Here is a 16253-nt window from a genome sequence, read left to right on the forward strand (position 1 = left end):
AGCTTACAGGGCCTCTTCTCCAGTCTGCAGTTGTTCAGTGGCTGATTCCATTGAACTGGAAACAAAGAGACAGAGCCACCAAGGCCGAGGGCCTCCACACATTCACTCTTGGCCAGGGAGGCCCTCAGCCCGCCCCCAACCAGACTCGGCACATAGTAGATGCCCAGGCGCCGGCCACCTTCCAGGCTGCTGGGTGCCCTGGCAAAGGCCTCGCCGCCAGGGTGCTGGGCTCCATGGGAAGCCGCGCTGTCCGCGCGTCTCTGAGGAGCTTGCTCCTCCTGTGCCTTCGCACTCTGCCCTCGCTCCCTCCGCATCCTGTGTGGCCGTCCTGTCCTCCCCGCCCGCACCCTGCCTGCCCGCTCTCCGCTTTCCCAGGAAAGGTGAAACTCGCCTTTTCCCTTCCCCTCAACTCAGCATCACTTGCCCCTTCCTTCATTCTCTTGTCCCTCCCATCTCTCCTCCAGGCCAAGTCACCCCTCTCACCCCTCTCCGTAAGCTCTGTAACAGTCCCTCGCCCCCCGAGGAGCTCTGCGTTCCCGCTGTCCTCCTCTCTGCCAGCAAATGTGCTCAGGCTCCTGCTTGTCTGAAGCCTCCCCTCGGCCCTGCCCCCCAGCCCCCGGGTCCTGCCGTTTCTCTCTTCTCTTCCAAACCTCTGTCTCCCGTGGCTGTTCACCAGCTCTGCCCGCTCATCATGAACTCCCCTTCCTTCGCACCCTGGGTGGCCCACCTCTGAGGATGCTCTCCAGGGTTCTGTCTCCCTGCACTGGCTGTTTGGGGTTCTTTTCCTGCTCCATGGGGCAGGGCCTCCTCTCTGTGTTCCCAGATTGCAGGAACGGTGTGGGCAGCAGTGACTGTTGGATGGGTGGCATGCCTGGACAGCCTGCCAGGGAGCTGCCAGCTCAGAAAGGCTGATCCCTGATGAGGGGTCTGGGCTCTCCACCCCTGTAGCTGGTCACGTCGGACTGGCCGGCCCTGCTCCTTTAGACTCAGGCTCTGCTGAACACCATCTGTCAGACCCACACAGCAGCTACCCAGTGAGCCGGCGGGGGTAGGAAGGGTATGCTGAGGTGTGAACGGTGGCTTCCAGCAGAGCCTTTGGCAAGACACGTGTACAGAAGAGCCAGCCAGCACTCCAGCCTATTGCATCTGGGAATCCTCAGCAACCCTGTTGTATTCCAGGTTCTCCAAGCCAGCACCCATGTTCCTGGATGACTCTTTCCGCAAGTGGGCAAGGATCCGAGAATTTGTGCCGCCTTTTGGGATCAAAGGCCAAGGTATGTTGAGAACCCTGACCCACTCTACATTGACATCTCATCTTCCAGACTTATCTCCCTACATTTCAGGCAGGGCGGTATCCTCAGAAGTGCCCATGCTGGGGGTCCACCCCCTCCCCTGCTCTCAACAATGCCGTACATTCTCTTCAAAAATGGAATATTTGCTCAGAGCCCAGCACTTTGTCAAGGCTAAGTATACAACAGTGGAGTCGACAGATAGGGTCCCTGTCTGCAGAAAGCTTCAGGCTGGTGGAGATAAGACATTCAGAGTGCAGGACAGTAAGGGATCTGATGAGGCAAGAACATGGAGCTGTGAAAAGGTGGTGCCAGAGATATTGGCGCTAGAGAACTAGGTATAAGATGGAAAATCCCAGAGAAAATCGAGGCCATCCCTCACAAATGCCCCCAGGCTCCTCCATCACCCCTCCCGATGTTTTTCACCTAGTCCCTGTCCAGGCCTTTCCTATCCTGCCCAAAGCCAGTCTTTCCCCTATAGTCTCAGAACTGTCTGCTTCCATTGCCGTAGGGTCCGCACTCGTGTGGTCCTCTCCTAACTTAGACTTTCCCATCCTGAGAGTAACAGTTCCATTTCTGTGTCAGGTTCCTGCTGTTTCGTGGCATGATGGAGTATGAGCCTTAGGGTCAGACACAGAAGGATCAGATCCCACTGCTGCCTTTTTACTAGCTGTGACCTTGGACAAGTTGCTTAACCTGCCTGTGCTTTAGCTTCTTCATCAGTTCAGTGGGGAGAAGAGTACCATTGTATTAGGATGTGGTCAGAATTAAATAAGATAACTATTAAATGGAAGATAGCATGTGACCAGGGGACCCAAGAATACCTCAGCCCTCTACTGAGCCAGCCCAGCCCTTCCTGGGCAAGTCCCAGGCCTGACTTCAGAGCCTCCCAAAGCCAAGTGAGACTGCCAGGGAAGGGCTGGGGAAGAACCTACATGCCAGTGCTGGGGACTGGCTCCAGGCAGAGCCAAGTGTGTCTGCCTGTTCTCCTGCGCCCTCTCCTTTTCTCAGGGAGAAAGGAAAGCCAGCAGCCCAGCCAACCTGTGCCCAGAGCTCCCTCTCCGCTCCTCCACCTCCACCCTACCCGGAAAACATTTCATGGGAACCTAAGTGATCCTCTAACGTTAGCCTCCCTCTTCTCTCCACAGATAATCTAATCAAAGCCATCTTGTCAGTCACCAAAGAGTACCGCCTGACCCCTGCCTTGGACAGGTGAGCTACTCACTGCCCGGCCTCCTGCCCCTCAGCTGCCTTGTGCAGAGATGTTGAGGCCCAGCTGGCCTTTCCTGGACATGAGCAGATTCTCCGACGTATCCACATGTGCACACACAGTACACACGCTGGGGTGGGGGAGCAGAGAAGTGGGGCCGTCTTGCTGGGCTTGCACCCGTGGGCTGTAAGCACTTGGCAAGACATCTCACTCCTCAGACAGCAGAGGTCTGAGGGTAAAAGCTGAAGACTCTGGGCTGGGATGGGCCTGCCATTGGGACTGCGGAGCTAGGTGGTAGGTACAGCTAAAAGGGCCAAGGCTTACACCCAGGAGGCAGTAATACCTCCGACGCCATCAGAACCCGGATAGAAGGACCCCCAGGGTCAGGGGCTGGAGAGAGAAGTGAGTAGAGTTCCCTGGTGGCTTTATGGGAGCACGGGGGCTTCTGGATTGAATATAAGCCCAGCCCCAAGTCCTGGAGCCTCCAGTCCATTTCTCTGTCCTTGCTTTTCTGGCATAGCCTCAAGCTCAGCCCACTTCCCTTTCCTGAAAGCTGCCTAAACCCCACTAACTCTTGGGTAATCTTTAACCCAGCGTGCCATCTTACCGGAGCCTCCTTTCTCACCTGCACGGAGCTAGTGTCTGAGCCCTTTCCACACCCATGTTTTCCTGGAGACGTGTCAGGGACTAGGGATGTCTGAGAGTTTCCAGGTGGCCCAGCTGCCTGCAGTCTGGTTCTGGCCTCTTCTCAGAAATACTGCCAGAAGCCCATTCGTTTTCTTCTTCTATCCCAGCCTGTGCCTGGTCAAGGGCATGGGGTCAAGGGCCAAAAGGGTAGGGGAGAAGGATACCTGGTGGACAGCTCTCCAGAGGTCTCTGCCTTTCTCCCTCAGCCTCAGCTGCCGCCGCTGCATCATCGTAGGCAACGGAGGTGTCCTTGCCAACAAGTCTCTGGGGTCACGAATTGATGACTATGACATTGTGGTCAGGTAAACTCCCCAAAGCAGTGCCTCGGGCACCTGCATGTCCTGGCCCAGACCCTGGTGCCTGCGCCCACTGAGAATTGTCTGGCCATCTGGCCAGTTGGGCTGGAGGTCAGCAGAAGCCTGAAGAAGAGTCCTGGGTTGGAGGATTTTGGATCAGAAAGCTAGATGGCTCCCGGTGACGTGGGCTCCCCGTTCTCTGAACCTGGGGTGTTCTGGGGTCAGAGTGCTTCCCCAAACATAGACCACAGACCACATGCAGTGAGCCCAAGGCCCTGACTGGGGCCGCTCTCTGTAGACTGAACTCAGCACCAGTGAAAGGCTTTGAGAAGGACGTGGGCAGCAAGACTACACTGCGCATCACCTACCCTGAGGGCGCCATGCAGCGACCTGAGCAGTATGAACGCGATTCTCTCTTCGTCCTCGCTGGCTTCAAGTGGCAGGACTTCAAGTGGTTGAAGTACATCGTCTACAAAGAGAGAGTGGTGAGCTCCCTGTACACCAGCTCCTTCCCTGCTCTTCTTGCCCTGGCCTTGCCCAGCTTCCAGGTCAGTCCCTTCCTCTGAACTCAGCAGAGAGCAAAGAGGAACCTTTCAAAAGAGGCATTAATGACCCAGAGTTGAAAGACACTGAGACTCAACCAAGGGGGGCTACCCAGGCTTCTGGAGTTGATATGCCTGGTATCTGCTCCCTGCCTCTAGGTACCCAGGCTGTGGGGCAGTGGTTCTCAACCTTTGTAATGCCGCAACCCTTAAATACAGTTCCTCATATTGTGGTGACCCCCAACCATAAAATTATTTTTGTTGCTACTTCATAACTGTAATTCTGCTACTGTTATGAATCGTAATATAAATATCTGATATGCTATATGTGTTTTTCAATGGTTGCGACCCACAGGTTGAGAACCGCTGCTAGGGCCTTTCTCAGCTTTCTCTAGCCACACCCCCAACCCAACTACTAAGTCCCTCCCCAACAGCCCCTGCAGGCCTTCTCTGCTTTAGATTCTCTGGTAAGGAAAGCTATTATGTGATAAGCTCTAGCGTTACATCTAATCTTCATATTCTCCTGCCCTGACCTTGTAGCTGCCTCCCCGAGTCCCTCTTACTCGTTGTGAGGTCTCTCTGACTCTGGTCAAATAGGTCCACCCTCATTCCCAGCCAAAGGAGGAAGGCCTGTTTGGACCCTGGGGCCATTCTGCAGGGACAGCAGAGTCCTCCACTTGAGAGTGCTAATTCCCAAACTCATGTATAATGGTCTCTCTCTACTTTGTACTTTCACCACTGACCTGCAGTTCAGTTTTCAACTTGCCATTGAGTCTGGTTCCACTCTGAGAATAATCAGATTCTATAGTCATGGTCCAGGCAGACAAGGGTCAGAGCCTGTTTCTTCAGGGAGCTTATGTGGCCAAGTAGGCTCAGACTGCTCCTTAGTGGACCACACACCGAGCCCCCTCCGGAGTCCTCTATATCTCAGCTCTGGATCTATAGGGACACCTGCCAACTTGTGCAGGCCCATCCCCCCTCTCCCCTCAACCAGCTGTCACCAGCCACCCCGGGGGGGCGGGGGGGGGGCACTGCAGAGCTCAGCCCATTCATCTTCCGATACCCATGCCTCCTACCAGAGAGAATGGTGACAGACGGCCTCTGCCTTCAGAAAGAAGCTAATTCTTTCTGGACGTTTAGAGGAGAATTGGGAGGCGGGAACAGCTTAACCTGCCTGTGGAGGTCTCAGTGCAATTTGGTTTAACTCCACAGCCCTTTTCCAGGCAAGGCCAAGTACAGGCAGTGTCAAGTAGGTAGCAAGCGAGAGAGAAGACAGAAGTCAGGTCCAGAAATTCAGGTAGGTGGGACAGCGGGGAAGGGGAACCCACCTCAGAGCCAGGCTGAAGGAGGCAGCCAGGCCCTGCTGGTCCAGCTTGGCTCCCGAAGGGGAGGAAAGGGTTTGGTTTCGGCCGGCCCCAGCTGCCAGCAGGCCCACCCACTGCCACGCAAACCCGGTGGAGAGGGGGCCGAGCGAGCACTTCTCTAGTTTTAGGACCCTCGTGTCCTCAGAGCCCTTCTCTGTGTCCTGAAGGCAATAGAATTGGGTTCACGGGTAGGTACTCTTAAGGGAGAAATGGGAGCAAATTGGGTCTGCTGTGGTGAACCCTAGGCAGCCTGGAGGCTGCTTTCTCACTCTGGCCTTCTGACCATCGGCCCACCCCCCTCCTGGCACATCCTTTCCTCTACCCATAGATACCTGTCAGAGGAGCTCCCAGAGGGCAGGACCCTGGTCCCGTTTGCTTTTTTTACCCTCAGTGCCAAGCCACCATAAATGATCTGGAATTGGCTCAAATACCAGGTCTTGCCTCCTGCTAGGATAGGACAGGCAGCAGGTCGGCCAGGGCCAGTCAGGTGGGTGTTTATCATATGTTCCTTCCAAGAACATCAAGATCAGTTAATTCAAGGTTCTTACAATTCATCCAAGGGAGTAAGGAAAGAAAGAAGAAAAGGAAGGAAGCCAACTAGAGTCAGAAAACTCACTGTGCTCAGGCCCTCAGGGGGCCGGGCAGGGCCTCACTTTTCCCAGGAAGACTCTGAGGAGCTCGCGCCTGGCCTGGCCTCGGCAGCAGGACCACCGGAGGCACTGGAGCAGTGGGATGAAGACGTGTGGCTGTACGCAGGCACACGCTCACCCGTGCTGATGTCTGTGCCCTGTCCCATGCAGGCCGTGCCCAGGGATCTGGGACCAGGCTTGTGTCAGTGAGAACTCCTTGCAGGGTTGGTGGGGTGAGTGGGGAGGAGAGAGAAGAGGCAGGAGGGACCTTCTGAAGTTCCGTGAGTTTTCCCAGGCTCTAATGTCAAAGATAATGTGGGTCTTGAGATGAGCTGGCAGAGGGAAGCCAGTGATGCCCAGGGCCTCATCAGTCCCAGCACTAGAGCGGACCTGCCTGGGCCCTCCTGGCTACGCAGGAAGCCTCCTCTTAGGACCCTTTCCCGCCCCAAGCCCAGGGCTCATACCTTCCGAGGACCTCCCTGCTCTTCACTTCTCTGGGCTCCAAGCCCCACGTAAACCTGGGAGAGGCTGCTTCCCCAGGCCCCTCCCATCTGGTGCCCAGCCACAGGCTTGTCCTGCTCCTGCAGCCACCGGAGAGCTCCCTACACCTGTCTGGAGCCTCACCTGCAGAATTCTGGCAGGAGGCAGCTCTGTGTTCAGGAGCCAAGGCCAGGCTGGGCAGGGCGAGAACAGGTATTAGGCCTCAGCCATGGCTGCTAAACTGCCGCTTGCTATGTGAGCAGTTGCTCGTTGTGTATAACTTTCTGGTACCCACAAAACAGCCTGTGTTAGGACTGGCCATACTTACTTCATCCATACGGGACCTCTACTCATCACTATTTGTGGTCATTTGGTTCCCTGTTCACTGAACAGTAGCACCGAAAACTCCACAAATAAGTTACCCAGGGCCTTTTATTTATTTATTTTTTAAATTTATTTTTATTGATTTTTTACAGAGAGGAAGGGAGAGGGATAGAGAGTTAGAAACATCGATCAGCTGCTTCCTGCACACCCCCTACTGGGGATGTGCCCACAACCAAGGTACATGCCCTTGACTGAAATCGAACCTGGGACCCTACAGTCCGCAGGCCGACGTTCTATCCACTGAGCCAAACCGGTTAGGGCATACCCAGGGCCTTTTATCTCCCAGATCCCAGGAGCCCTGAATAAGCCAGCAAGCAGGGGGAGGAGTTCCCAGCAGGTCATGTATGCTCAGAGCACCAGAGGACTTTTGACGGGGGAAGCTGAGGTTGGCAGGGAGGGTGCAGGTATATGAAGGTGTAGGTATATGTAAGTCCATGGTGAGAGGGGGCAGCCTCCAGCTCTTGTGAAATTCTCAGAAATACACCTGGCTCCATCTTACACACACTCACTGGTTGGCCAGGTATCATTGAGCTGCTCCCTAGGAAGACAAAGATGAATTAAACACAGTCTTTGACCCATAGTCACTTACAGTCTGATGGGAGAGACAGTCCTCAAACTAGAGATATAATGCAGTGTGGGGGTGCTGTGGCCTGTGCATCCTCCTCCTGATGTTTGAGGAAGGCTAGAGACTCCCTCCCCCTTTACGTCCCAAGGCCTGGGGAGAACAGGACACGTGAGAGGCAGGGCTTGCCATGCAGTCACTCAGGCTCCATTCCTCCGACCTCTGCCCCCCAACCCCTTTCCCAGGGTGCCTGGGCTTTAGAGGCTCCCCGGGAGCTGCCTTCCCAATCCCCTTGGCTGCCTCCTCTTCCTCCATTTCCCTCCTCTTCCTCACTCCTAAAACTGGGAGACTGACCTCACTGCTGAGGGGCCTCTGGCTGGTGATCAGTTCAGGGTGGTTAGAGACCTGGGCTGGGTTGTGGGAGTGGTTCCAGCCAGCAGGGACAGGGGAGGGGATGAGGGTTGGGGGTGGGCCTCTGGGTAGTCTTGGCACAGGCCTGACCTTCCAGCTGTAGTTCAGTCCTTGGGTAAGGAGGGAGGAACCTCAGAGGCTGGCCAGGACCCCACATTCATGCAAAGGGGGACTGAGCCCCTGAATTTGGGAGAGACAAAATGGTTTAAGAGGGAAAGGCAATTATGGAGTTACGTAGACTTAGCTTGAAATTTGAATATTGTCACTTAGCTGGGTTACCTTAGGCAAATGACTTAGGCCCCTTAGATTTAGTCCCATCTGTGAAATATGAGTGGTACTGCCCATTGTTCAGAGTTTTAAAAATTAAACCAGGTGAAACATAGAAGTACCTAGCACAGCCCTGCCGGCGTGGCTCTGTGGTTGAGTGTCGACCTATGAGCCAGGAAGTCACAGTTCGGTCCCAGTCAGGGCACATGCCCAGGTTGCAGGGTCAATCCCCAGTGTGGGGTATGTGGAAGGCAGCCAGTGAATGATTCTCTCACAACATTGATGTTTCTTTCTCTCCCTCTCCCATCCTCTCAAATCAATAAACATTTTTTTTTAAGTACCTAGCACAAAGGATATATGCACCCTATGTTCATAGCAGCACAATTCACCATAGCTAAGATTTGGAGACAGTCTAAGTGCCCATCAGCAGATGAGTGGATTAGAAAACTGTGGTACATCTACACAATGGAATACTATGCTGTGGTAAAAAAGAAGGAACTCTTGCCTTTTGCAACAGCATGGATGGAACTGGAGAGCATTATGCTAAGTGAAATAAGCCAGTCAGAGAAAGATAAATACCACATGATCTCACCCATTTGTGGATTATAGAGAACAACATAGACTGATAAACAGGGACAGATCCAAAGACAGAAACAGGGATCAGACTATCACTCCCCAGAGGGAAAGTAGGGGAGGGAGGGGATAAGGGGAAGAGATCAACCAAAGGTCTTATATACATGTATATAAGCCAAACCAATGAACTAGGACAACAGGGAGATGAGAACATGAGTGAGGGGGCGGGGGTTTAAGGGGGTGGGGGGGTAAGGACACATTTGTAATATCTTAATCAATAAAAAATATATTTAAAAAAAAGAAATCATTGCAAAATTTGTTAGGACAGGTAAGGACACACAAATATCTTAACTAATAAAGAATTTTTTTTTAAAAAGTACCTAGCACAGTGTTTGGCACAGTAAGTGCTATCTGTGCTAAGTATTAATGCTATTTGTTACTTTATTGTTATTGGTGGTGTTGCTGTTGGGAAAGTCCTATTGCACTAGGGAGTGAAACATTTGTCTGTGTAGGCTATAGAGCCTGACCTGGGAAATAACCTAAAAGTAGAGGTCAGAGGCCAGGCCTAGAGGAGAGAGAAACTTGGGACCTCCTGGGAAAGGCAGGGGTGCTCACAGTCTGGGAAATCTACAGGCAGAGAGGGCCACCAGATCCCCGTAATAGGAGGCCTTATTGGCCCAGGCCCAGGGTGGGGATTGAATGTCCATCTTCACCTACGTGTATATTCTGACCTGAGCCTGAGAGGGATGCAGAGCCTTGGGATGGGCTCTGCCCGGAAGGAGCTGAATACTCTCCCTCACCTTAGGGGCACTCAGTGCAGGGCATGTAAAAAGGGTGATGAGGCTGGGACACACCACAGCCTCTACTGCTTGATGAGGGTTCTGCTGGGGGACCAGCATCCATGGTTTCCACCCACCACAGTCTCCTTTCCAAACCTCTGAGACAAGCTCTCCTGGGATTCCATTTCCTTCACAGCCACCTCCAGTGGATACTGCTCTTTACGTGTACCTCTTATCCCCATCTTTATTCCCTGTTACCACACTCTAACCATTGCTCCTCCACCCTTAGATAAAAATTGCTCAGGAGCCCTAACCAGTTTGGCTCAGTGGATAGAGCATCAGCCTGCAGACGTAAGGGTCCCAGGTTCGATTCCGGTCAAGAGCATGTACCTTGGCTGCGGGCACATCCCCAGTAGGGGTTGTGCAGGAGGCAGCTCATCAATGTTTCTAACTCTCTATCCCTCTCCCTTCCTCTCTGTAAAAAAATCAACAAAAATTTTTTTAAAAAAAAATGATCAGGAATTGGGCTCATGTCAGTACCACCCTCTGCTCCTCTTCGTCACTCTCATCTATGACCTCTTGGTTACTCTATTTCATAATCATCAGCAGTCATCTCCTCTTCCTGCCTCTCTCCCTCCTCTTCATCCTCCTCATCCTCTTCCTCCTCTGTCCATCATCCTCATACCTGTCATTTATTAAACTCTTCAGTTTACTAGCCTTTGAATTCCTTCATCCCATTCTCATAGTGACCCTATTAGATGGGTACTGTTATATCCCCATTTGTGGGTATTAGGAAACTGACGCACAGAGAAGATGAGTTACATGCTCAAGAGCACAAAACCAGTTAAGTGACAGAGCTAAATTCAGACTCAGCTCTGACCGTCCCAGGGATCTTCCTAAGAAATCCATCTGATCACATCACCCTCCTGCCTAGAGAATCCTCCATTGATTGGCACCTACCTCCATGGCCTTGTGCTAGAGCAGTGTTTTGGACCAAAGCTGTCCCACTTTAACCACCGCACTATAACACCTCTCATTTATTCATTGATTCAGTCATTCAGCAAGTCCAGGTCAATCACCATAATCACGTGAAGCCCCATGCTTCCAATACTGTCTTTCTCACTTGACCACTTTCTCTTCACATGACTTCTCGTCCAGCCATTCCAGCACCAGGGAGTTACCGTGGAGGGAGAAGCTATAGCTGAGATGGCAGCGCTTGCTGGTATTACCTCACTGGCATCTTGCTGCTGCTTGCCACTCCTGTGTCCTGTCCCTGGTAGCTCTTCTCAGAACCTACTCTCACCATCTTCAGTTCTGCTATACCTCCATCCCTATTTTAAGCAGACATCTCACATCGAGGCTGCAGAGAAAATAAAGGTCATCACCAGTCAAGAACTCAACTTCCCAGCCTTCAATCCACAAACTTACCTGCATCCCCATCCACCCCTACGTACCTCCTCCACCATCCTTTCTCTGCCTCCCCCGTTCAAAGCCAGTGGTCTCCTGTGCTCTGGGTGCCTCTCCTCCCACCTTCTCCGGAGCTGTCTTATCTTGTTTATCTCTTTTGTCACCTGCCTCCTGGATCCTCCTCTCACATCTATAAATCTGTCCAGGTCTCTCTCTCCTTAAAAATAAAGTCCTTCTCTTTAGCTTGTGTTCACCCTCTCTCCTTCCCTTCTCTTTCAGGTTTCTAGAGAGAGGCATCACCTGTCCATGATGCGCCTCCATGTTTTTTCCTTCTATTTCTCAACCCTTTCCAGCCTAGCTTCCAAGCCTCTCCACCAACAGTGACCTTCTGGTTCCAAATCCAGTGGACTCAGTCTCTGTCTTCCTTTAAAGCGAGGGTGGGGAACCTTTTTCTGCCAAGGGGCATTTGGATATTTATAACGTCATTCACAGGCCATGCAAAATCATCAGCTTAAAAATGAGCCTGCTGTATTCGGTGAAACATTTCATTAATTCACCCCTAATGCCGTGGCAGGGCCAGACCAAGTGATTTCACCAGCCTATACGGCCCCTGGGCCAGACGTAGCCCACCCTGCTTCAAAGGAACAACTTGTGAGCAAATATTCAGTGAGCATTTACTGTGTACAGGGCTTCGTTCCAGGGATGGCCCTTGACTCTTAAAAGCTCATGGTCAAAATCTGGGAAGCATGCTCAGTTCCTCTGATTCTCCGTAGCAGTCCTTACTCTCTGTTATACCTGAGGGTTTACTTACCTGTTAACTCTTACAAGCCCCTGAAGGGCAGTAACTGTCCTATTGATCTCTGTAAGTCCATCACCTCCATAGTTGACATATCAATGAGTAAACGTGGAAACTGGAGCCCAGAGTAAGGAGTAACTCCTGGCAAAGTCAAGATTCCAGCCCAAATCTTCTGCCTCTCGGTGAGGTCTCTCTGCTCTTCCGTTGCCCTGGGAGATCATTCTTTTAGATTCAGAATCTTCCTTGTGTCCTTTTGCTCTCTGCTTTGCCTCTCCCAGGCATCCCTTTCCTCTTAGCCATGTTTGATCTCCTTTCTGCGGTTCCAAGATCATTGTCCTTGATAACGAAGTGAAAACTAAACAGTCCCTGGCACTCTGCCTCTTTCAACTTGTCTGTCAGCATCACAAAATCGGCCTCAAGCCGGCTCCTCTTTTTGTTCATTGCGTTTTCCAAATATAGCTTTGGAAAAGGTCTTGACCCTCCTCACAGCGTACATCAAAATAAATTCCAAACGGACTAAAAAGTAAGACATACAAATACAACCAAAGGAAATTTTGAAGAAAGTAAAATAGAAATTGAATCCCTGGAGGGGAAAGAATTTGTAAGGGACAGTAATGCTAGGAGAAATCAGATGTATGAAATATTAAAAAAAAACACATGAAACTATAAATTAGCAACAACAAAAAAGAATGAATACCGCCAAGATGCTTAAAAGTCTAGGAAATGTGACAGACATGGTTATTATTGCGAACGTTGACAAGAAAACCATTAGGACCCTGGCAGATAACGGGCAGGAGACTGAACAGATCACACAGAAGTAAATAAAACTAGTAAACAACAGAAATATGTTTAACTTTCCTCACAGCCAGAGAAATTCATGTGAAGGCAACAGGATGCCGTTTATCACCCACCACATCTTTAAAGAATGTGTTTAAATTGTAATGCGTGATCTTGGCAAGAGTGCAGTGACAGATGCGCTCAAAGGCTACTGGTCAGGGTGTAAATGGGGTCAAGCTTTTTGGAAAGGAAATGATAACTTGGTACCAAGAGCAATCACCCAAAGGAAGGAAAAATCTGCATGCAAAGATTTTTTAAAATACTTTTATTAATGTCAGAGAGGAAGGGAAAGGAAAAGAGAAATAGAAATGTCAGTGATGGGAGGGAATTATTGATCGGCTGCCTCCTGCACGCCTCCCACTGGGGACCACGCCCGCAACCCAGGCATATGCCCTTGACCGGAATTGAACTCAGGACCCCTGTGTCTGCAGGCCGATGCTCTATCCACTGAGCCAAACCGGCCAGGGCCGGTTGTGTTACTTGTAATGGCCAAACCCAGATGTAACCTAAGGAGTTTATTATGCAAATTATGGTTCTATCTGCTGTCTTGTAGAGCAGCGTCCAGGGGTCTACAGATTGTGTGGGCACTTGGAGCAGCCATCACTGCCATTCTCGCCCTTGTCCTTTGGTGCAGGTAAAGCTGGGAAACAGCACTGGACTCAGTATTTTTTCAATACGTTTTTATTGATTTTTACTTACAGATTTTTTATTTTTTTTTAATCCTCACCCAAGGATATTTTAGAGTGGAAGAGAGAGGGTTTTTAGAGAGAGTGGAAGAGAGAGGGAAAGACAGAAATATTGATGTGAGAGAAACACATCAATTGGTTGCTTCCTACATGCAACCCAACCAGGGAAGGAGACTGCAACCAAGGTACGTGCCCTTGACCAGAATGGAACCCAGGACCCTTTGGTCCACAGGCTGACGCTCTATCCATTGAGCCAAACCTGCTGGGGCTGGAATCAGTATTGAAAACAGAAACCAGTCTCTTGCTCTGTCTCAGCCCACATCTTTGAGGTTCATTTTCTCCTGCTGTACAATGGGGAGAGTAAACGCTTCCCTGAGTGGCTCCCCATTGCACCACGGTAAGGAGTGAGTGCGATCGTGCACGAGACGGTGCTCATCTGCAGATGACGATCACCTTCAGAGACGTGAGATTCAGCAAGGCAAGCGCTGCCTGCCCACTGGGCAGAATGCCCAGCCACAGGGCCCAGGGATGAGCGTGGAAATGAGATCAGCAGCACCTGGCACAGAGTAGTACATGCCACCCCGCTCCAGAGGTGCAGGCACCCACTTTTGGGCTCCAGGACACTTACGTAAGCCCTGATCTCTATCAAGCTGCTTGCCCCAGTTTCTTATAGTGGTTGGCCAGATGATGATGAAGTTTCAGGCACAGAGAACAGCTTTGGCAATAAGCGGTAGATTTAGTGAATTAGAAATAATTGAGTATAACTGCTGGGTAGCATGGCTGCAGTACTGCCCTGAGACCTGGGCAATGAGGGTGCCTGGCTCTCCACCACACTCTCTGCCATGGAGTGAAGAGGAATGTGCAGGATCAACAGGAAAATGGCCACTCCAGGCCCACCCACCCTCCCTTGCTAGACTATTACCAGGTTCTAGAGACCTCAGAATTTCTTGCCCTCACAGCCAGTACCAAGTTTATTTCCATCCCCCTGAGGGCAGAATGCACCTCCCTCAGCCCAAGGAAGGCTGTTTGCAGAGGCTGTGAGTAGCACTTGGATGTGCTGGCTGGGCAATCCACACACACATGCACAGTACTTGTCATGTGTGGGCTGGGACCAAGAGGGGAAACAGAAGGGAGGCAGGCTGGACCTCGCTCTCCATACACCACCGTGGTCCAGCACAGATCTCTCAGAGGCAGAAGTTTAAATTCAAACCTGGCCTTCCAGGTCATTTTTCAGGGAGGATAGAATATGTTTCATTTAACAGTTTGATACCTTGATTTGTGACTTTCAAATATTTAGAACCTAAAATGTAGACATGTGATACATGGACTTATATTTGTAATTTAGCCCCTGGCTACACAAATATTAAGGATGAGCCTACATGGATGTGGACGTGAGGGCTGGAGATGAGGCTGGGTAGGCAGGGAACAGACAGGGAAGGTTCTTACAAGCCAAAGTCACATCAGTGAGCTTGGACTTTATCTTGAGGACCAATGATAGCAGAAGCTAAGGAGCTAACTTTGTGCCAAACATATTATGTGCCTGACTTCTAATTGTCATACCACACACACACTGCGGGGTACAAATTAACTAGTCTTATTTCCTGCATTTTGTAGATGAGGATAATGAGACTTAGGAAGGGTCAAGAACTTGCCAAGGGACACAGAATTAGCAGTTCGGACATCAGGGTTCAAAAATAATTACTGGGGCAGCCTGATCTGCAGGCAGAGGTGGGCTGACAGCGAGCGTGATGGTGGGAAGGGCACAGTGTGGGATGGGTCCACCAGAAGCCATAGCCACAGATGGGTATTTGCTTGGTTGCCGGGGACGAGGGAAAGGGAAAGGTCATAGGAGAATGAGGACTCCAGTCTGAGTTGTTAGGGGGGAAATGGTGGCTAGCTCCGTCATAGGAAATAGGTTTCTTAATGAAACAAGCCTATTGGGGCTTCATTTCTTTAGGAGAAGACTGGACAAGACATTCTTAAATGTCTCTTTTTATATTATTGCAATCCATGTTTTGAGGGTTGTTCATTGTTTACATTATCCTATATAATAAAAGGCTAATATGCAAATCGAACGATGGAACAACCAGTTGCCATGACTCGCACTGACCACCAGGGGCCAGGTGCTCAACACAGGAGAAACCCACAGTGCGCTCCCACAGGTGGTCAGAAGCCAGGCTCATGACTGGCGAGCGCAGCAGCACTGGCACGAGCCTCTCCTGCCTCCGTGGCAGTGCTAAGTCATCAGTTGGACATCCCCTGAGGGCTCCCAGACTGCGAGAGGGCGCAAGCTAGGCTGAGGGACACACACACACACACCTGCAAGTGCACAAATTTCGTGTACTGGGCCTCTAGTAGCATATATTTGTACAAAAAGTAAGTGGCTTATATGTAACAAGCACTCAGGTATTTGTAGATTGGTTGACCCAGGTTAATCCTTAGCTCTGAAACATTTACATCTAAAAGTAGCCTTCTTTTAGAGCTCTTCTTCATTTTGCTTATATTTCTCTCAGTATGTTACCTGGCTCTCCTTCCATTCATGTGCTATGCATGTGAACATTTTTTGATATGTCTTATATGTATATATTTTAAATAAGTATAGCAGATATTTAAGCCTATCTTTGTTTCTTTCTCACTTAATCATAATCATACCATGTACTGAGATATTTCTACACAACCCTGTCTTTTCTACTGGATTACATCTCCTTTGGAGTAAGGAAAACAGAAAACAGACATACTCTCTTTTTTTTTTTCTTTTTTTTAATTTCAGAGAGGAAGGGAAAGGAAGAGAGAGAGATAGAAATATCAATGGTGAGAGAAAATCATTGATTGGCTGCCTCTTGCACGCCCCACACTGGGGATCCAGTCCACAACCCGGGGATATGCCCTGACCGGGAATCAAATCGTGACCTCCTCGTTCATAGGTCAACGCTCAACCACTCACACCGGCCATGCCAGACCTACACTCATAATTGTTCAGACAGGCTGTCTCAGTGGGCAGTGGAAAGCCATGGAAGATTTTAGCCCTGAGAAGGTCAAGATCAGATTTGTGTA

At 50.7% G+C, this 16253-nt stretch overlaps 1 protein-coding gene across 4 annotated transcripts in view; it reads left to right on the forward strand.

The window, feature by feature from the left end:
- ST3GAL3 (ST3 beta-galactoside alpha-2,3-sialyltransferase 3) overlaps nt 1–16253 on the forward strand; it is a 150423-nt gene that overhangs the window by 121846 nt on the left and 12324 nt on the right. For 3 of the 4 annotated variants that reach the window (XM_006762621.2, XM_006762622.2, XM_006762623.2), the window contains 4 exons: nt 1180–1274; nt 2438–2501; nt 3393–3488; nt 3781–3967. In XM_006762621.2, the coding sequence (XP_006762684.1) occupies nt 1180–1274; nt 2438–2501; nt 3393–3488; nt 3781–3967 (442 nt within the window). The remainder of the gene's footprint in view (nt 1–1179; nt 1275–2437; nt 2502–3392; nt 3489–3780; nt 3968–16253) is intronic. The other variant, XM_015563191.1, reaches the window with a different exon arrangement.

Source organism: Myotis davidii, unplaced genomic scaffold, assembly GCF_000327345.1.
Source record: "Myotis davidii unplaced genomic scaffold, ASM32734v1 scaffold458, whole genome shotgun sequence".
In the NCBI taxonomy this organism is placed as follows: domain Eukaryota; kingdom Metazoa; phylum Chordata; class Mammalia; order Chiroptera; family Vespertilionidae; genus Myotis; species Myotis davidii.